Genomic DNA, 22,120 nt, shown 5'->3' on the forward strand with positions numbered 1-22,120 from the left:
CTAAGGTCACTTGTGCAGTGCAAAGTGACCTTAAAGGCACCCTGCGTGAGAATCTACAAGTAGTGGAAAGCCAGAATAGCCAGCTCCATACCAGCACCCCTCCCAGCCCCTTCAAGGTAGGCAGTGGGAGGGGATATTCTGGTGTCAAGGGTGTGGAGACTTAGGGCAGTGTGCTTCAGTAATCCTCACCAGTGTAATGGCCCCAAGAAGGCCATTCACAGGCTAGAGCCTGCTGATAACAATCGAGAAGTAAATTATTAATCTAAGTAAACCAGTGCTTATCCACATTGTGACCTTATTACAGAAGTGCCCACATTCAGCACATTCTACAAAATTCATGTAGCATGTTTTTTTTTAAGTAGTATTATTTTAGATTTGGAAGTTTTGAACTACTTACCAGAATTTCCCAAAATTGCCATGATCTGGCCACCCTCTATGTGAAAAGAGACATCTTTCAGGATCTGCCGTGTGTATTTTTTATGATATGATGGGATATCCCACCAAAGTCCAACACGTTCTCTTTTGAAAAAAAGAAGGTTGAAAAGGATGAAATGTGGCATTTGGAAGAATTTAAAATAACATGTAAAAAACGTTTCAAAAATTGGGCTTGTGCCCTTTTTTTGCTGCTTTGATGTATAAAGAGAATTGGAAAAAAATAATTTCTAAAAGGTTTTTTTCTGCTTGTTTTTTACCTTAGTAGAACCAGACTTAACCTTCCTGATCTAACCTGGTTTTGGTGGATGACCAAAGGGAGGTATAAGTAATATTTATTGTGAGCTCTTTAAATGTAAGGATGAGGGTTTTAGACCTTTAACAAAAGCACTGAAATTAAATAGCAATTAACAAAAAAACAAAGTTTTAAACAGACTTGACTAAAAATCCCTTCCCCTTTTAATAGCTCATCTTATTCTGTATTGGCTCTGCTGGCATCACCAGTTCACTAGCTCTCCAGTCATATCAGAGTCTTCCAGCCAAGACAGAAGCTTAAATGTCTAAAAACAAGCAAAAGAAATGAAACCACAACCCTTTCAGGCTTTCTTTATACATCATAAAGATGCAAGAAAGGTACAGGCCTAGTTTTATTCTCCTTTGGAGACCTCCTTTAAAGAATCAGTTATTAAATCTTCAGAAAGCAGAATCACTCCTTACTCTCAGGAAAATATAGTCTTAACTACAAGACAGACAGGGCCAAATTCATCCTTGGTGTCTCCCTTCACTGGACTAAGACTAAGGTCCATCATCTTCAAACTAAATCCCTGTTACTGTTATGCTATAAATTAAGGGAAGTCTTATCCCCATGGTCTGAGGATTAGTGCTAGTGCAGAGTCCCAGCTTACATTGCTGATCCTTACTAGCTTTACCTGACTGTGTAAGAGATCCCATGGACGCTGACACTGTTATGTGGAATCACAACAGACATCCTTTCTTCTGCTCTGGAACCTCCGCCGCTCCTTTCCATCTCAGTAGGCTGCATCATCTTCAGGCCGACTGGACACTTTACTTCAATCACCCTCTCAACCAGCTGGTAAATCAGTTAATTCAGGTAAACACTCAGCCACCAAGTTGCTACCGCATTAATGAAGAGGGTGTAGCTTCACTCTGCCAGTAGTCCACAGGATCAGTCATGGACTCAGCCTTATTTCTACACCCAGGAAATTATTCGACAGAAAGCTGTGTAGCTCTCAGTTCGCTTTTTCTTTCTTCTCCTTTCCAAGCACAGTTGACAGATGCGCCATAACTATTATCTGATTAACCTTTAGCCTGAGCTGTTACTATCCCAGAAAAGGAGAACATTGCTACATCTACAGAGACATGTAGACCAGAGAGACCCAGAGTGTCAGGAGAAACACCAGCTATATTTCTGTAGGGGGCTTAGAAGGGGGTCAAGCTCAAAACCAAGAGGAGAAGGATTTCCACAGTAAGCACAGTATTTAAAAACAGAAAAGAAAGTGGCAATACGGAGAGAAAGCTCCATCCCAAATATGAAAGAAATGACTGAAAAAGTCCCACCGGAGCATGCCATTGGGAGCCAGGATACCGATCTGGATTTGTCGGTGAGTGGAGTTCATACAGAACTGAAGGGGAGACCCTTTCAGACAGCATTTAGCACTAGATGTATTAAACAGCAAATTGGATTTGACATATAGTGTCCTCCATCTGCATGTGAATGTGGAATGAAGGTAATATATAGCCCTTAGAGAAGCAACATGGTCAAGGTGCTTGTTTGGGACACATGAAATCTGGGTTCTCTTCTGGGTTTTGCCACAGACTTCCTGTATAAACTTGTGCTTTAGTCCTCCTGTCTGTAAAGAAGGGATAATAGAACTTCCACACTGCACAAAGGAGTGCTGGGAGGATAAATGCATTAACATGCAAAAGGCCCTCAGATATCAGTGTTAGGGGCCATATACATACTAAAATTAATTAAATGCATTTGCTGGGGAGTGTTACTATATAGAAAGTGACTTTAATGTACTTTTCTGTTATGTTTGAAATTGTTTCAGCAATTGTAGGAGGTTTCTGTATTATTTCTATGAATAGTAGGTGCCTTGGTTTACCTGCTCAGTTTTGCACTGCTATCTACCTGGACTCAAAGGGTTAAGTCAGACCTAAGCTGTAGTTTGGCTGTATGCAGGAAGTGCAGACAGTTACTTTAGATAAGCCCCATCAGCATATGCCAAAGACAATATATGTGTGGATTCCTTTGAAGCTTCACCTCCAACCAATGTCTGGCTTACAACAGGGATAGACTGGAGAGGAATAAACCTGTCTGTCCAGATCAAAACAAATTAAGGGACTTGGAGAGGATAGTCTTGGGGGGCGAGGGGGAAATCAGGAATAAAGACTGGATGAAAGCTGGGCCCGTGGCTCAAAGGAAAAAGGAAGACTCTGGGAGAGGACAGGGAGTTAGAAGTAGGAACTTCAGGCATGCAGGCTCTCCCCACTTAAGGCTGAAGACTGCCTGGGCTAAACAGGGCCTGCTTAACTATGTAAGGAGAAGCTAAAAATCAAAATTTCAAAACTTGTGCATTTTTGCTCAGAAATAGGACCAAGGTTGAATGAAATTGGGTCCATTTTTGTTTTGAAAGTGGATGTGTTTAAGTCCAGACAAAAAACAAACAAGCAAGCAAACAAATGAACAAAAAACCCACCACGTATTCCTTTGAGTTTTTCACACACCTCTGCAGAGTAATTTTCCAGGTACTAGACAGAGGTAACTCATTTCAACTATTTACATTTTGTGCTACAGTAACTAAATCAATTGTACTATTATTACACATTGAAAGCATTTCCCTTGCTGCCTCTCATTTTTTAAATGCTGTTTAGAGAAAGAAGTGAGTTGTAATTAATCTTTTAATAATTCCTATAGGCAATCAGGAGATTCAGAGATAGTATTTTTTGCTCTGAAGAGGATAACAGTCTGTATTTTACATACAGTGGCAAATCAAATGTCCTAGAAGTCAGAGAGCTCAACTACCAGGTACAAGTTCTACTTTATCTTGCTAATGTATACAACAATTTCCTTCTCGTAACATTTAGACACTGTAAAAAGTAAGGTGGAGTTAAATTACATATAGCAACTGGGACCCTAGCTTACAGTTGTTGTACACACAAACATCACTGAAGCCATGGAAGTTTTGGGTGCACAGTGAATACAGGATCAGGTCCTTGGCTGCATTTTAAATAGTGGTCTAGAAAGATCCTCAGTTGCAGCTGAGATATATTTCACACCACTAAGGGGTGCGACAGCCACCAGTGTTCTCCTGATTTGGGGCAGGCTCAGGGCAGCTTGAAGTTACGCCTAAATAGGGTGACCAGACAGCAAATGTGAAAAATCAGGACAGAGGGTGGGGGGGTAATAGGAGCCTATATAGGAAAAAGATCCAAAAATCGGGACTGTCCCTATAAAATCGGGACATCTGGTCACCCTACGCCTAAATGACCAAAATCCAAGGGGCTACTCTGGCAGCTGGGATCACCAGGGTGAAAAGTTATGTCTCCTTTCTCTCAGGAACATACCCTAGGCTGGACAGAGAGCTGCAAAATACTAAGTAGCTGCTGGAGACCCCACAAATCATGTCCATTGATTTAACAAGGAGAAATTCAGCTTGCAAAGGCTTAATGCTTTGTGTATATTTGGTAAAGGGCAGGGCAGTATTTGCATTTTCAAACAGACAAATACACAGTACCTTTTATTTTAGAGAGACAGACAGATATTTGGTAATCAACCAGTTTGGCAATCAATCAATGATAAGAAAGAATATATGGAAACAATGCATGTCTGGCAAATGGATTTAGCCAAAGCATAATTTAGAGAATTTGCACGAGGTTGGTTGCAGCTATTTTCATGCATTTTCAGCTTTGTAATATATCTTAACTTTTGAAGTATTTATTGCTACAGTATTGACTTTCTGAATGGAGGGCTTTTTTTTCTATTTATTTATATTAGGTTAACATGGCATCTCAGATTCCTTGGTATGAGAACCTAGCAGAGCTGAAAATGCCTTGGATGTGGAACAAAGGCCCAGATTCCCATGTGCCAGCAATCCAGAATCTGAACTTTAAAGTTCGAAGCGGTCAGATGCTAGCTATTATAGGAAGCTCTGGTAGGACTGAAAGCTTTACTGCATTGACCAAGCCTTTACAATAAAATGTACAATAGATGACAACAGTACTATTGAAGCCTTTGAATGCCAAAGGATATATAACCATCCAACAGAGAAACACTCCCTAGAAATATATGTTATACATCGCTGCAGTATGCTCATAAAAAATATAAGGTGGGCCCCCAGCAGAAGACAGTTAGATTTTGTTGTGAAAAGAATTTTTGTTATGATTTGTACATTTGCTTGCCACACAGTTTCTTAAAGGATGTTTTTTCCATCATTTGATTTTATGGGCCAGATTTCCTGGGTCTGCCTGGAACAATGCAAGGTGCCTGCAGTCCCTGCACTGCTGGGAGTGAAGGGGCCTTGCACTGGCTGACCCACCTCCAAAAGTGAGCGATCAACAGCTCTGACCAGAATACATAGCTGTCCTGACCTCAGCCAGCGCTGAGAGTGTGCAGTGGCAGTACCACCACCTTGTGTCCACAGCCTGTCTCATTGCAGAGGCCAGCGGAATTTCCTCCATAATTTACCTGCTTCCTGGGGTTGTCTGGGTCAGAGATTTGCTTGCAAAATGAAGCTGTACCTTGGGAATCCTCTCTGATAAAAGAGCTTTGGATGGAACAACATTATATTGCTATGTATTTGTTAAGTAGCTTACAGTGAGCACAAACCCCATTCAGCTAACTGGTCTGAAACAGTTTAAAAAAAAAAGTTTATTAACTACTTTATCAAATACTTTAGTGAAGTTGGTCAAAATTGCTGAGGGGTTTCACTTTATTGTTAGCAATCACTGTGTCAGTCACAAATGGATTGATATATGGTTTGCAAATGGATGGATTTCTTTTTTAAAAAAATTCTACATAAAAAATAACCCTCAAATAATCAAGCAGGGAATTAATCTTCTAAAATGAAGACCAGCAATAAATGAAATAATAAATAATAATAATTAATAACGAAGGAACTGTGTGCATGTTTACAAACTATATCACACAACATGAGAGAACAAGACATTTGTTATTTAATTTCCAAATGTCATTTTGCTTCCATTATTTTAGTCTTGTTCTCCCTAAGTGTGAGACAATATTGCATTGTTTAAAAACACCATAGTTATTCATGTTCACAAATCATTCCACAAAGCAAGCTTATAATACAAATTTAGGCCAAGTCCTGCAATCAGATCCAGTAGTGTGGACCCTGTGTCCATGCAGAACCCCCTGAGGCCAATGGGACTATTCCTGTGCCTAATGTTAAGCCTGTGTAAAAGGTGTTTGCTGGATCAGGGACAGATTTCTCAAGACACCACATGATCAAGACCACGGTGAGCCAAAAATGTGTATAATTACATATATGGGTAACTTCAGTCCATAACTTTGTTATGGAGAGGGAGGAGTTGGGCTTTGAAGATTTCAGGCATCTTTGGAGCTCAATTAGTGCCATTCCTTATGAGGCAGCAGTCTCACTGGTAGTCCTCTAGCCCAGTGGCTCTCAACCTTTCCATACTACTGTACAGTACCGCTTTCAGGAGTCTGGTTTGTCTTGCGTACCCCCCCAAGTTTCATCTCACTTAAAAACCACTTGCTTATAAAATCAGTCATAAAAATACAAAGGTATCACAGCACACTATTACTGAAAAATTGCTTACTTTTTAATTTTTTCCATATAAATATAAAATTAATCCATTGGAATATTCAGTGTATAATATATAGAGCAGTATATACAAGTCATTGTCCATATGAAATTTTAGTTTGTACTGACTTTTCTAGTGCCTTTTATGTAGCCTGTTGTAAAACTAGGCAAATATCTGGATGAGTTGATGTACTCTCTGGATGACTTCTGTGCACCCCCAGGGGAAAGCATACCCCTGGTTGAGAACCACTGCTCTAGCCTACGAGCTCAAATTATAACTTGTAGAGATGTCCTAAACCTTTGGCTCAAAACAAACAGTCAAACCCTGAACTCAGGTCTCCTACTTATTGGTGCCCACTGCACCACCTAAAAACCCTGGGGCTTAGATCCTCCAATTGGTTTCAAATGCACATTGCCTGTTTCAGAAAATGTTTGCAACACAGTTATAATATGCTCGTTTTAAAAATACAGGGGCAAATTCTGTCTGGTTGGTTTGCATAAGAACATGCCTCTGAAATAAGCTACAGAGAGGCTTAGGATGGGGGTGAATATGGAGGCACATGAATGTGGCAAAAACTTTTGCCTCATTTTTGTGACCAAATGGAACAGCTCTAGAATTTGACCCAGAGAGATTTTTAACTTTTTAAATTATGATTTTTCTAGCCTGTGGACAAACATCCTTACTTGATGTGATAACCTGTCGAGATCATGGTGGAAAAATTAAATCTGGCCAAATCATAATCAATGGAAAACCCAGTACTCACCAGCTTGTTAAGAAATGCATTGCACATGTGCGGCAGGATGATCGACTACTACCCAACCTAACAGTCAAAGAAACATTGTTATTTGTTGCAAAACTGCGTCTCCCGAAGACTTTTTCAGACTCACAAAGGGAAAAAAGGGTAATTAAAGCTGCTGAAAAAAAATAAAGTTGTCAAAAATGTATTTGACATAATTACCCAAGTATGTTTGGGGTAAGAACAGTTAAATTGAACTGGGCATTTGTTATGTAAATTGTAAAGGCTAACGCTTGATTTGTCTGTTTTTGCTTATAAATAGGTTTTAATTTTTTTTGCTCCCAGATAGAAGGCGGCCGTTGTTCCAAATGGCAATTTAGGGAAACTTTAGGGGAGCTAAAATGATAAATGAATTGCTGAAAGAAAGTCAAGGTTTCTTTTAAGCTGGCTATTGATCAGATAGCACAGTAATATTTGAATGACGATTAAAGCCAGACCTAATTTTGGATGTGCCCTGTGCATTGAACTTAATGATTAAACAAATAACCCTTGCTTTATCCCGGACCCTCCAGGTGGAAAATGTTATTGCAGAACTGCGGTTACGACAGTGTGCAAACACAAGAGTAGGGAATGAATACATCCGAGGTGTGTCGGGAGGAGAAAGGCGAAGAGTAAGCATTGGAGTGCAGCTGCTATGGAACCCTGGTGAGCAATAAAGTCATCCATCTTAATTAAACCACAAAACCAGATGGGGGGGAGGGGAGGTTACATTAGTAAGGGAAATATTTTTTTTTCCACTGGCTGCAGCAATTGTACCTGTTTACATTTTAAATACAAGCAGGAGAGATTATTTACTTGGACATTAATGGCTTTATTATGCAGTTTATCGACCTAATCTTCTCCCATTTAAGTCACCATAAGAATTTTTGTTAACTTCAGTGGAATCAGAATCAGACCCTATATCTTGTAATCACTTTTCCAGTGTTATGTGCCCAGTCTTTCAAACTCTTATGCACACTATTAGTCCTGTTGATTTCAGTTGGGCTACTTGTGAGAGTAAAGATTATGTTAGTAACAATCTGTAGGATCAGGGTACTAGATGATAATCTCAGTGCCTGTGGCTACACTAGGATTTTTCAGATTTGTAAATTACCAACAGGGTGAGCCCCATGCAGTGCAAACTCAGGCAGGCTCAGCTGTTTTTACCCCTGTTCTCACCTGCCAACCTGGTGGTAATAAAGCCTAATCCATGTCTACATTGTAGTTTCTATCAGTACACTTGCCTTCTTTAGGAAACATGGGTCTGAAAATTCCCAGTGTAGATAAGGCTATTTTTTCCACAATTACAGGGAAGGCAAAAAAATGTTTTTCAGTAAGTGCTGCTCAGGAAAAGAGATATGTGTTGATGCAAAACACTTTCTGTTTCCAGGAAAAGATAAATTAAATACACATTTCTCCTTTTTAGCACTTCAAACTCTATATTTACTCATAATAAGCTCTTCAGGGTGGGAGCCATGGTCCAGATCCTCAGTGGGATTTAGGTGAGAGCTACATGCCTAAATATCTTTTAGGATCTAGGCCCATGATTTTGTGTGTGCCTGTACAGCACTTGATACTTGGGGCCTCAATATAAATAGTGAATAATACTAGGTCTCAAAACGTTTGACATTATCCCACTTGAGTTTTTAACAACCAATTGCAAAGAAACCTTCAGATAGAAAATATTAATGTAGAACTTATTTCTCCTCTCTTCATTTTCATGCGCCTATTTTATTTTTTTATTTTTGATAACTTTAACTTTCTGGTTTTGAGGAGTTTACACACCCTGGTTGACTCTTTTCAGCTGAATGATGCAAGTAGTCTGAACACAGAATATGAGTGGAAGTATTGCACTAAACTCTAACCACACTGAATCTACATCTCATGTAACTCCTCACTTAACCTTGTAGTTATGTTCCTGAAAAATGCAACTTTAAGTGAAACGATGTTAAGCAAATCCAATTTCCCCATAAGAATTAATGTAGACTCGGGGAGGGGGGTTAGGTTCCAGGGAATTTTTTTTCACCAGACAAAAGACTATATTATATATATATGTACAGTATAAGTTTTTAACATTTTAATACTGTACACAGCAATGATGACTATGAAGCTTGGTTGAGGTGGTGGAGTCAGAGGGTGGAAGAGGCTGGGATATTTCCCGGGGAATGCCTTGCTGCTAAATGATGAACTAGCACTTGGCTGAGCCCTCAAGGGTTAACACATTGTTGTTAATGAAACTTCACACTCTACAAGGCAGCACAAATGGAGGGAGGGGAGACAGCATGGCAGACAGAGACACACACCCTGTAAGTTGGAGAGAGAGAGAGAGAGAGATGTGCATTGCCCCTTTAAGTATGCTGACCGCACTCTAAGTACATTGCCTTTTTAAGTAGATCAGGAAGTTGAGACAGCAGCTGCTACCAGCAAGCTCCCTCCATCCTGAGCCGTGTCGTGTCCCCCCCTGCTCTATGGAGATGGGGTAAGCAGGGTGCAGGAGCAGGGGGGAGGGGGACACCCTGACATTGGCCCCCTTCTTCCCCCCTCCCAGCACCGCAAGCAGGAGGCTCCTGGGAGGAGCTCCAAGGCAGAGAGCAGGAGCAGCACATGGCAGTGGGGGGAGGGACAGCTGAACTGCCCGGCAATTGATAGCCTGCTGGGTGACTGCCGCACAGGTAACTTAGGGGAGTGGGGAGCTGATAGGGGGGCTGCCGGTCCATGCTGGTTCCAAGCCCCCACCAGCTAGCTGCAATGGGCTGCTCTTTCTGCAAGCAGTGGACAAAGCAGGCAGCTGCCAAACTACGTTATAAGGGAGCATTGCGCAACTTTAAACGAGCATGTTCCCTAATTGATCAGCAACGTAACAACGAAACGATGTCAATCGGGACGACTTTAAGTGAGGAGTTACTGTACATGGAAAGATACAGAACTGACTACTGTTACAGTCTTGTATCTATTATATAAAGCTGGAAGTTAAGAGAAAAACACTGGAAATTAAAATATAGGGCCTGAATCTACTCCCATTGAAAGTCAATGCCAATTCTTATTAATTTCTGTGGGAGCAGGATTGGGACTACAGGAAATGGTTTGGTAATGTGGAGAAAGAACTTTAGGGAAGGGAATTTTCTCCTTGTTAAATAATATTTGATCTTGCTGCTTTGAAAAAATCTTTAAAAATGTATCAATAAGATTTTACGTACTGGTGCCATTTCACATGCAACACAAAATCAAACAATGCTTCCCATCAGGGCCGGCTTTAGGAAGTGCGGGGCCCGATTCGAATACCCGGGGGTGGTCCAGATCTTCGGCGGCACTTCGGTGGCAGCTCCTTCACTCGCTCCAGGTCTTCCACGGCACTGAAGGACCCACCACCGAAATGCCGCCGAAGACCCGGAGCGAGTGAAGGACCCGCTGCCGAAGTGCCGCCGAAGACCCGGACCGCCACCGGGTGAGTAAAAAAATTAAAAAGTCGCCTAAGTTAGGCGCTCTTCTTTAGGGCGCGGGGCCCTCTTAGGCGCGGGGCCCAAATCGGGGGAATCAGGGGTATCGGCCTAAAGCCGGCCCTGCTTCCCATCATCGACTTTTCTCTTTGACAGGAATACTGATACTTGATGAACCCACATCTGGACTAGACAGTTTTACCGCACACAACCTTGTGATAACACTATCCAGGCTTGCCAGAGGAAACAGATTAGTTCTTCTTTCAGTTCACCAGCCCCGATCAGATATCTTCCAACTCTTTGATTTAGTTCTTCTGATGACCTCTGGAACTACCATCTATTCTGGAGCAGCCCGGGACATGGTCCAATATTTCACAGAAATAGGCTATCCCTGCCCAAAATACAGCAATCCTGCAGATTTCTATGGTTAGTATCAAATGTGATTAAATAAATAAAAATTGGGTGCATGAAATCATTTATTTTCATAAGCTTATGTAATGCACTGATTTTTATTGAATTCCATTTGTCCGATAGGTGACTTATAAACCAATGTTGTATCAGAGCTTTTGTTACTCTTTGCTAGAGTAACAGTTTAAAAATAAGTGGAATTGTATGGCAAAACCAACCTTAAGTAACTGTGTATGTGACAATCCATCCACCCCTGCAAAGTATGGCTAATGTTTGCACTTGCTTTGTTTCACACACGGTTAGTCCCACATGCTCTGGAGCTTTCTGCACCTAGTACAAAATAAGGGAGCCAATCAGTTGCTCTTCTGCAGAGATCTCTTTACCTTCTGGTTTCCAGGGCGGAAAACTGGTTTCCTAAGGTAAGTAACTTCACCACTTCCTGCATTATGGTGGCTATAGGAGTTTCCTGTTTTCCCTATTGTGGGATACTGGAGAAGGGGGGAAGGGGGGGATCCGAACAGCCGGTACTTTGTTCCTCTTGGCAAAGAAATCTGGTCATTGTCCCAGGTTCCTCCCTGGAATTGCCAGTATCTTGGAGGTGTTACTCCTGGCTGTGCCTGGCCCATGCCCCAGTGGCTCAGAGGGCTATGTGCAGCTCAGGGACGATCTTACCCTGCAGGACTCTGAGGCAGATGCTCAATCTTGTGGTCCCCAGTGGGCTGGGACTCAGCGGACACAGACCACCTTGCTGCAGGGTCACCCCTCTGGGTGTGTCTGGAGTTGTGCTGGGGGAGCCAGCTCCAGCACTCAGGGCAGGAAAGCCGTAGTCACTGGTGGAGGCCTGGACTTGGAGCACAATGAGGCTCTCCCCACCCCAGGACCGCGCCCAGGGTGTACAGCACCTCCACCTGGGGAGACTGTCTCAGAGGCACTCTGGGAAGTCTCCCTGTCATTTGGCCTTCTCTAGGCAAGATCTCTATGGTTAGTGTCCTTCAGGATGCTGACCACAGAAACACTATCTTGAGCGTAGCCCTCCAAACACACTGGTGTCCACACATGCAGAGCTATGGCTAGAGTGTCACTGGGCAGGTCTCTAGTCCTCTCTCCTTGGCCACAAGGGCCTGTGAGTAGCAGCCAAACAGCAGCATCCAGAACCCCCCTCCCACCAGCCTGGGGCAGCCTCCCTAGCTGGGCACCCAAAGTGTTCTCCAGCTGGTAGCAGCCAGATTCCCCAGCTCAGGGTCAGTAGCGGGGCTGGAAGTAGGGTTGCCAACCTTCCAGGATTGTCCTGGAGTCTCCAGGAATTGAAGATGAAACTTTAATTAAAGATTATGTCATTTAATGAAATCTCCAGGAATACGTCCAACCAAAATTGGAACCCTAGCTGGAAGACCAATTAGAACCCTCCACCTAGTCCAGGACAAGGAGTAGCCAGACTTACCTGGCCACCAACCAGGGAGTTGCCAGAGCCAGTCAGGAGCATAACAATTCCTCTATTCCAGCAACTCACTCCATGCGGCGACCTTATTAGCCTTACACCAGGATATTTACTGCCAATTATTTAAAGAATGGGTTACATATTCATTAATATGCAAATAAGCATTTGTATATTTGCTTAAATTCTCCAGATTTCTGATCCTTCAGGGTTAATGGGTATGGGCAAATGGATTGTCTGAAGGATTCCAGCCCTTCTACTTGCGGGGAAATGGTGCTATAGCAGAGAAAAAAATAGTGTTTATTAGTTGAGATTTTCAAAAACTTGTCTTTCATCCTGGCCTATATACGGGGAGCACTGGAGATATTTTGTGCAACTTGTCTCAAATCTGAAGACTCTAAATTAGCTGATCACATCCTAAAGTGAGGGGGGGGGGACATGTAATGTATTGTGTCTTCATTCATGGAATAATCTGTTTAGACAGCCTATGGACTAATGGAGCAATCATGGTCAAATTAGCAGCTTATCCGCTCCTTGCACTGAGCCTTGATCATCTGTTTATGCAGTGTGATTTATCATTCTGTAAACCATAGCTGGCCAAGCTTATATGCCCCTGTGCTCAATTTGATTGTTGAACTATGATTGTTTGGGCGTTTGGAAGTGATAACTTTTGAATGCTGCATCTGATCAATTCCAAAATTTTAGCAAAATGTTCTAGGTATCAATCAGCAGAACCCTATTGATTTGGGTGAAAATTGGAAAACTGGAAGGAGGAAATGGGGACACACAGAGCCCCAATATCTGGTTAGCAGACTTGTTCCCTTCAACCACCCCTGTAATTGTCTATAGAGCAAAGAATCTGTTGATGGCAGCCAATAACATATTCCAACATAACAGTATCTCCCCATCTCAGTTTAAACTGTTGACACCCTGAATGACTTAGCTCCCAGCCAGGTAAATAAATAAATGAGAATGGCTGAGGGGAAGGGGAGTATAGGAGGGCAGGGGAGAAAAGGAGCACACACAGAATCCTGGGGGAGGAGAGAATGGGGGCCCTTTATACGGGAGGAAGGGAGGCACACAGAGCCCTTGGGATGGGGAAGAAGAGGGCACAGTGGTAGAGGGGGAGGGAGCTGTAGGGGACACTCAGAGCCCCTGTATGTGACAAATGGGGCATGCAAGGGCAGACTAAGCCCTCTAGCCACTAGACTGCATTCCCAAACTAGAGAGAAAAATGTATTTATACCGTAATAGTAAAATATAGTGTTGGAGTGGTCAACCTGAAAAGCGTCCACTTTTTCCTTCGGCAATTAGATAACGTTAATTCAGGATTTGCATGTTGTCTAGAGAAAATTTAGGTAACACTGCAAATACTGAAGTAATGGTATTGAGTTATGTAGAGCAATTGACAAACTTTAAGAGTGGCCACTGTCGCATCATATCATACATATGTGCTATAATTTGGTAGGTTCTATTGAAGATGAAATTTATTATTAGAAATACAAATATGAGTAAATTATCATCTCTTAGGTACGTAGACCCATATCAGATAATGTCTTGCAGTTGATTTGACCAGCATTGATAAACGGAGCAAAGAGAAGGAGATGGAAAGTCAGAAAAGGGCAAGTTCACTTGCCACCTTGTTCTGGGAGAAGGTCAAAGATTTTGATGACTTCTTATGGAAAACTAATGAAGGAGCCTGTGTGACGACTGTTCACAGTGAACAAAGGTAAAATAATTATTCTATTTATAAACAGAACTTGATATGCTTGGTCTGAAACAGTTGCTGAAATTGAGCTACTCCCATTTTCTCTCTTTGCTTTTGAACAGTTCCCTTTTCACTCCAGAAGAGGTGATTAACATGCATGCCCATTCAACCGATCAGTTACCAGGTGGCTTAAAGCAGTTTACTGTATTACTAAGGTAATCTTATTTTTAAAAGAAACTGATGTCTTGCAGGAATAAAATTTAAAAGTGCAACGGAAATGAATGTTAAGAGAGAAGCATGAAGGGCAAGTTGAACATAGGCTGAAAGTCTGGAGAAAGCTGGTGATGAGTTTGTGTCACACTGGAATATAGAAATTGTTATACCAGATCTGACCCTATGTCCATCCCATATCCTGCCACTCTTACTTCAATCTTCAGAGAAAGGCAGTCACACCTTTCCCCTCGCTAAACCTAGCCCATTGCACCATGCTCCCCCAGGCAAGGGGATTCAAGAAATTTCATCAACTCCTTTTGACTAAGATATCATGAGGCATGAGATTTGTTTATCCTTATTTTAGCATGATTGTTACTGGTAGTGACTGCTGTAGTTGGCTGTGACGCTCACTAGTACTTTCACAATTACTCAAAAAATTGTAATTAGCTGGCTTAATGTGTCTGGAGTACCACTACTATCTGCTGGATCAGGGGTGGGCAAACTTTTTGGCCTGAGGGCCACATCGGGGAATAGAAAGTGTATAGCGGGCCATGAATGCGCACAAAATTGGGGTTGGGGTGCGGGAGGGGTGTGTGGTCTCTGAGGTGCGGCTAGGGATGAGGAGTTTGGGATGTAGGAGGGTGCTCTGAGCTGGGACCAAGGGGTTTGGAGGGTGGGAGGGGGATCAGGGCTGGGGCAGGGGGTTGGGGAGTGGGAAGCTCAGGGGGTGCAGGCTCCGAGCAGCGCTTACCTCAAGCGGCTCCTGGAAGCAGTGGCATGTCCCTTCTCCATCACCTATGCAGAGGTGCGGCCAGGCGGTTCTGCATGCTGCTCCATCCACAGGCACTGCCCCTGCATCTCCCATTGGAGTGCGTAGAAGCCAGAGTGGCTTCCGGGAGCCGCGTTTTGCGGCCCCTGACCCTGTGCCCCAGCTGGAGTGGGGCCGAGCCGCGTGGTGCTGCCCCAATCCTGCGCCCTGGCCGGAGTGGGGCAGAGCCGCCTGGTGCGGCCCCGACCCAGTGCCCTGGCTGGAGCAGGGCCAAGCTGTGTGGTGCGGCTCGCGGGCTGGCTTAAAATGGATCGTGGGCCGGATTCGGTCCGCGGGGCGTAGTTTGCCCACCCCTGTGCTGGATCATGCCAGAATTATTTAACGGTGTGTCATTTATCCTTAAACAGGGATTCTGCTTTAGCTCAAGTGATTGGATCTATATTTTGGAGCTTGAGGATCTGATTTCTATCCCCACTTCTACCATGAATTTCCCAATGACTATGCTATCTAGAATGATGACAGCCATGAAGTGCTAGCTGGCCAGAGATTTGTTAACAATAGTTTTGATTTATACTATACATGTTCCTGTCTAAAAGGCCAAATTCTCATCCCATCTGAAGTCAATGTGGTTCCATATGTGTCAATGATAAGAGAATCAGGCCAAAGTATCTAAATGTAGCTTAATGGGCATTATTAGCTATTACAGTATCTTACGGTCAGTGTTGTTGTTTTTCTTAGTCGTCAAATCTCCAGTAACTTCAGAGATCTTTCAACGTTATTAATCCATGGATCTGAGGCCCTTCTAATGTCATTATTAATTGGATTCTTATACTATGGTCATGAGAAAAGCAAGTTATCTATTCAGGACACAGTAGCACTGTTATTTATGATAGGTGCACTAATCCCCTTCACAGTGCTTCTGGATGTTATTTCAAAATGTAAGTGTCTGTCAGTTTTAATGATAATGCTTTAAGACAATCAAACAAAATAATACTTAAATTGGTAATGAAAAATTTATTGACTATGGGCAGTTCTAGCATGAAATATACCTGTCTGTTTCTGTTTTATACTGTAGGTCATTCAGAAAGAGCTATGCTTTATCATGATTTAGAAGATGGGATGTATTCTGTTACTCCCTACTTCTTTGCTAAGGTAATTGGTTTCAGCTGTCAAGAAAAGTGTATATCTGGTTTTAACATGAAAAGTAAAAGCCTTGTGTGTGGGTGATGAAATTTTGTTCATACTTCGCACTTATCATGCCTGTCATCTAAAGCTGTCATCCTGCTTCCCAAACATTTATTAACTAATTAATTAAGCCTCACAACGTTCTTAAAGCATCTGTCTCCATAAACCATGAGCCTGGCCCTAGGTCAGAAAGTAGTCAAAGTCCAAGAGGATCCTTTCACTGGCTACTCTTAGACTGCTGGGACAAGGGGATTTGTAAATCTCACTGGCTGGGGTAGGGCAGGAGATGGAAATGCCTTAGGTCAGATCAAACTAGGGGAGTTATTCTCTGCTGTCTCACCAATGAGCTGTCAGGCTGCAGGGGCTGTCACACTTGCCCCCTTTAAGGAAAATGAGCCCTTTTGTGTTGTTGGAGGTGCAGGTGTAATCTTCCACCATTCACTGGCCAGTCCCAAGAGTAGAGAAATGGTAAAAGTGGGCCTTTGACTAAAGGGGACTGTAGCTGATCATTGCCCTCTATGCTAATTGGTGAGAGAACAAGGTCAGCATTACCATTTAGGCAATCAAGGTAGAGCCGGTTGTTTTCAATGGGCAATAGTTGTTTCATAGGAAACAGACATCACTGAAGGGCAAGTACCATCACTTTCATTTCAGGTTGTCCCTGGTTGAGGTGTTGGGGCACAAGGAGGCTAAGTCCAATGCCTCAAGTGTATAATTTAGAGAGAGTGGTTAGAAATCAGACTGGATGGTTGTTTTCACAATGCATCTTTGACATGGTGTTCAGCATGGGGCCTCACCGTGGCATACATTTGTGGTTGCAATTATTTGTGACCCACTTTTGCTGTTAGTCACTTCTGAACACAAATGGCATTTATATGATTTCCAGATGTAAACATCTATGCCTACAAATCAGGAGGCTGGACAGCTGAAGTGTATTATTATTTGTTCTCTCAAGAGCTTCTATCCATCGTTTTGGCTCCCAAAGTGTTTTTTTTAAAAACTTGTCTCTAAAATAACAAACCTGTAGCTGGTTTTGAAGCACAACTTGGTTCCAACCTTGGGCATTCTGAAAAGGAAATGGGTTGTTTTGGATAGTTTTACATACCTTTTTTTCTGCATACCTCATTATTGAAGTGTTGTTGTGAGTTTAGTAACATGAAGAGACCCGTGTTACAGAAGAATCTTTGTAAATGCTGCAGTCTGACACAATGTGGCCATGCTAGATGTACATGCAACTATTAGACACACTTCTAAATCAAAGTGATGAGAAGTAGTAGCATAAGAAAGTGACACAGAATGTGGCAATTTCATCTTTCACCTTTGAGGGCCACATTTTATTTAACCTAACAGTGACTGGAGAAAACCACCATATTAACTGTATGGAGCACAATTGTTTCAGAAAAAAACATTACAAAGATACTTTTTAAAATATGCCTTGTTATTGCCAGAGCTGAGGCTAATCCCTTCCTTTAGGAAAGCTCTGCCCACCATAGCATCTGTAATTTCGGTTTCCATTCCCACACACGATTTAAAACCCTCATGATGGTTCTGGGGGAAAATATTCTTTGTAGTTCATATTGACAACACAGTTTTCACAATTAAATTATATCAATTTTTTATGAACCATAGCAGTAGACGTACACTATTAAGTGACCTTCAAGTTCACTCCTACTTATCTCCCATGGGTGAAGTGATTACACCACTACATATGCCTTTTACTACTTATTTATCAAAACTCTAATGTTTTTGTTTTCCAATGGATTAACTCAGTGGTTCTCAAACTGTGGGTCGGGACACCAAAGTGGGTCACAACCCCATTAAAATGCCAGGGCTGGCTTAGACTTGCCGGGGCCGAGGGCTTCAGCCCTAGGACTCAGGTTACAGGCCCTCTGCCTGGGGCTGAAGCCCTTGGGCTTTGGCTTTGGCCCCCCGCCAGGGGGGCAGGACTCAGGCAGGCTCAGGTTTCGGTCCCCCCTCCTGGGATCGAGTAGTAATTTTTGTTGTCAGAAAGGGGTTGTGGTACAATGAAGTTTGAGAACCCCTGGATTAACAGCAGAATGTGCTGCTCCAACAGTAGGCAAAAATGAGGAAGGGACTTCATAGTGGATGACTTGAAGTATACTCATCTTAAAGATTCAACAGAATTTGGACTAAAATACATTTGCAGAGACTCATTAGTGGCATTATTGCCATCAAGTTTATGAGCTTTTATGGGAAATGTCTTAGATTCCCAGAAACTGACAAACTGTAACAAAACAAGACATATAATCCTTAACAAGAAGCCTATCAATTTAGGTTTTAGTTATAGAAAATGTCACAACTAGAAATGGAAGGAAAATGAGCTAGGATCCTCCTTTTTCTGTTTTTTTTTTAGCGTGTCACTGACAACACTGAAGAAGGCGATTGCATTTTAATAGGTTATTTCCTGCAAATATTTTAAAAAAATAAATATATTAATATGAGAAAGTTCCATAATTTTCAGTGATTTTTTTCCTCAACAGATTTTGGGGGAGCTCCCAGAACACTGTGCTTTTGTAATAATTTATGGCGTTCCGATCTACTGGCTGGCAAATCTCAGCCCTGAATCAGAACATTTCCTTCTTAACTTCCTGGCAGTCTGGCTTGTGGTTTTCTGTGCCCGAGCAATGGCACTATGGTTCGCAGCACTGTTCCCAACACTGCAGATGTCAGCCTTCTTTGGCAACGCCCTTTTCACAACGTTCTTCATGAGTGGCGGTTTCGTGGTAAGCTTAGAAAACCTGTGGCTAGGTAAGACTGGCAAATGAAGTCATAACTGACAACTACTTACAGCTTTTGTAAATCACAGGCAATTTTTTGGAGGCATTATGGCCTAGTGGATAGAATACTGGACAGGAACTCAGGTAACATGGGTTCTAATCTCAACGCTTTTGTTAGCTGATAGGGTGGTGTTGGACAAGTCAGTTCATCACTATGTGCCTCAGTTTTCCCATCCATCTATAAAATGGGAATAATATCTACTATATTTTGAGATCTATGGCTAAAAAGCACTACTTAAGAATGTATTATATGTACTGTACATTATTTTTGTTCTGTTCCAGCGTTTGTAAATATAGAAATAATTCAAAGATGAGTACAAAACCAGTCTCACGGATAAGTTCTAAATTACACTCAAGGCTACATGACACGTGTCATTTAGAAAGCCTTTAACACAAATTTAGCACTGTCATGTAACAAATAGCAACAGAATATGAGTTGCTTTGCTACTGTAGTATTTGAACTGTCAAGTTAAATATTTAAAGGAAACAAATGTTTAGGATACGGTACTTAAATGAAAAATAGTTTTAAAAAATCAACATTATTTTTACTAATAATGCTTATTTAATTTTAGCTCGACTTGTACAATGATGTCTCAATTGTACTATTTATGGTCAGTTTCTAGTCAATATCAGGTACTCAAAGCACAAGGACAGAGTTCCAATGTCTGGACTACATAATAAGCATTCTGTTAGAGTGCAATTTAAATAAAGCTTTATTGGAATATTTTCAAAAATACTGTTTGTTTTTAAAACAAAACTTAAAATTTTAGTCAAATTTGACCTGAGTCTGTCCTCTTTTATATTTTATTACTGGAACAAAGTGGCTCTGTAAAATATATATAATAAAAACAAACTAACAAATCAAAAAACCTTATCATAACTGGGGATGTGCAAAAAGCTTTCCAGAAGAGATACAGTCCTTTTTTTTTGCCATCCTCAATTCTTCATCCAGTTTTGGGTACCAAATTTCTATGCATATTTAATTTGCGTGGACAAACTAATCAACAACTTAGCTGATACGAGGATTTGGTTCATATAACTTATGTAGACATGGCAGCATTAGATATAATAGGCTCATTTTGTGTGTTTATATTAAGACAGATTCCTCCCTTTCTTTCTCTCCCCCTCCTACCATTTTTTCCAGTTCCACTTTGGATTTCTAAACTATCTTTTGTCAGATGGAGTTACGAAAGCTTGATGCAAATTCAGTTCACTGAACTCACATACCAAATGACTGTTGGAAATGTTACCTATCAAATTCCAGGGAAACTTGTAAGTCAGTCTCCCAAAGAGATTTTTATATTTGATGAATAATTTGAGGAATAGGTACTAAGGCATTTATTATTGTAGTTGACTAAATGATATATGGCTTGATTCAGCAAAGCACTGTCAGGGCGTGCTTATGCTCATTAACTTTGCTAAATTGGAGCCATAGTGCATGCTGTTTGAACTTTGGCGTAAACCTGAGCTGCGGCATCACCAAAGTTTGGTGGGATAATATGACTGCTCCCCTGTCAACTCGCTAGTTGAGCCCCCACATAGGCAGAGTGGGAAATGAAGTGGCCAGAGTCTGACAGAGCCATATTAAATTAGTCCCATCCCAGCATACAGGAGGGAGGGAAAGAGATTGGGGTATGTTTTCCCCCTGTACTAGGGAACCTTCAAAGCCTGCTTGAAGCAGTACAAAAGGACGGGTGCCAGTTGCCGCAAGAATAACGTGGAGAGCCACTGGTGTAGTGATTGAATGTCTTGGCATTTCATTTTTGAAGTGCCTGTTACTGTAGATACTAAATGGAACAAGTCTGGTGGTGTCACTTTGGTCCTCCAGTGGATGTGTGTTCATATACTGAAGACACCATATCATATAGCACAAATGGCAGCCTCTGCTTGAGACAGATCATGCAGTGGCAGATTTGTGTCAGAATATTTACATGGTGCCTTGTTATCTGGGGAGGGGAAAAGATGAAATACATTTTTAAAGAGCAAATAAAGTAATAATTCCCTTCACAAACCTCAGCTACACATTTGTTGGAAAACAATGTTTAGAAATAGAGCTGTGTTCCTCCTAACAATACACTTGTTGAGAGATGTGACAAAGCTGATCTTGCTGTAATTGAAAATAAGAACACAAAAGCCATCAGGGGCAAGGAAGGAAGAGGAGCAAAACCAAGGAGATGTGCCACTTTGCACATCCATTTTAATTACTATTTTGTGGTGTCTGTGCTTACAGGTAATTCAAGCTATGAATCTGGACTCGTACCCTCTCTATGCAAGCTACCTCATCCTCATTGGTATTGGTACTGGTTTCATGCTTTTATACTATTTATCTCTGAGGTTCATCAAGCAGAAATCAAATCAAGATTGGTAACAGGTAAAAATGAAGGAAAATATTAGCACTAGTGGGTGGTTGGTTATTGTGACTCTTGTAAAACACCTGCCCACTCCCTCACCACAAAAGGGATCCCACCTTTTACACTTCACAATGTTCATATGTTTTATTAATACTCGACAGCAAAGATGTACCGTAAAAATCAATCTTTTAATATCACATTATTTTATGTAAACCACTGGATGGCAGCAGAATACAGATAGTTGAAAGCCATCCTCAGAATCTTTGACTCTGTGCTATAAGTGGTAAAAAAAACTAAACTACTAAATTGTGCCTTCAACATTTTTTCCTTTTGACGTCATCATTATATAGGTGACAAGATGCATGTGACTCACATACATGTTTTAGTTCAAGAATATGGGGCCAGATCCTCAGCTGGTGTAAAGCAGTGTAGCTCCCTTGACTTAAATGCACTTACACCAATTTACACCAGCTGAGGATCTGGTCCATAGATTCTGAATGAATATTGACCATATACTTAATTTGGAGACTCAGACAGAGTAACAGTCTAATGAAAATAATGATTTACATTTTCCAACATCTCTCACCCACAAAGATACCAGTGTATACACTATATATAAATCACTTCACTCAGTGCAAGAGAGCAGACAGAGAATGGTAACTTTGTAACAAAGCAATTTAGGACAGGAGATGAAGCGTATGATTTCATTGAAGCTACTGAAGAATTTTATGTAGGCAGAAGGTAATGATCCAAACCAGAGAGTTAAAAATAACTCAGAACAATTGTTAAATGTTTCAGAGATTC

The 22,120-nt window shown here is 41.6% G+C and overlaps 2 protein-coding genes across 2 annotated transcripts in view; one reads left to right on the forward strand and one right to left on the reverse strand.

Moving 5' to 3' along the window:
• ABCG5 (ATP binding cassette subfamily G member 5) overlaps positions 1-1,477 on the reverse strand; it is a 28,252-nt gene extending 26,775 nt beyond the window's left edge. Inside the window, exons 1-2 of the mRNA XM_024194018.2 lie at positions 1,362-1,477; positions 398-519 (exon numbers count right to left, since the gene is read on the reverse strand). Coding sequence (XP_024049786.2) covers positions 398-519; positions 1,362-1,477 — 238 coding nt within the window. The remainder of the gene's footprint in view (positions 1-397; positions 520-1,361) is intronic.
• Positions 1,478-1,982: 505 nt separating this feature from the next.
• ABCG8 (ATP binding cassette subfamily G member 8) lies at positions 1,983-21,333 on the forward strand. The gene is made up of 13 exons (XM_026652565.1): positions 1,983-2,054; positions 3,371-3,481; positions 4,451-4,607; positions 6,900-7,138; positions 7,546-7,678; positions 10,606-10,875; positions 13,856-14,021; positions 14,123-14,215; positions 15,721-15,920; positions 16,058-16,134; positions 18,669-18,936; positions 20,110-20,237; positions 21,196-21,333. The coding sequence occupies exons 1-13, from the start codon at positions 1,983-1,985 to the stop codon at positions 21,331-21,333; spliced, it is 2,052 nt and encodes a 683-aa protein (XP_026508350.1).
• The last annotated feature ends 787 nt before the right edge of the window (positions 21,334-22,120 follow it).

Source organism: Terrapene carolina, unplaced genomic scaffold (assembly GCF_002925995.2).
Source record: "Terrapene carolina triunguis isolate 2854851 unplaced genomic scaffold, T_m_triunguis-2.0 Scaffold120, whole genome shotgun sequence".
Classification (NCBI taxonomy): Eukaryota; Metazoa; Chordata; order Testudines; family Emydidae; genus Terrapene; species Terrapene triunguis.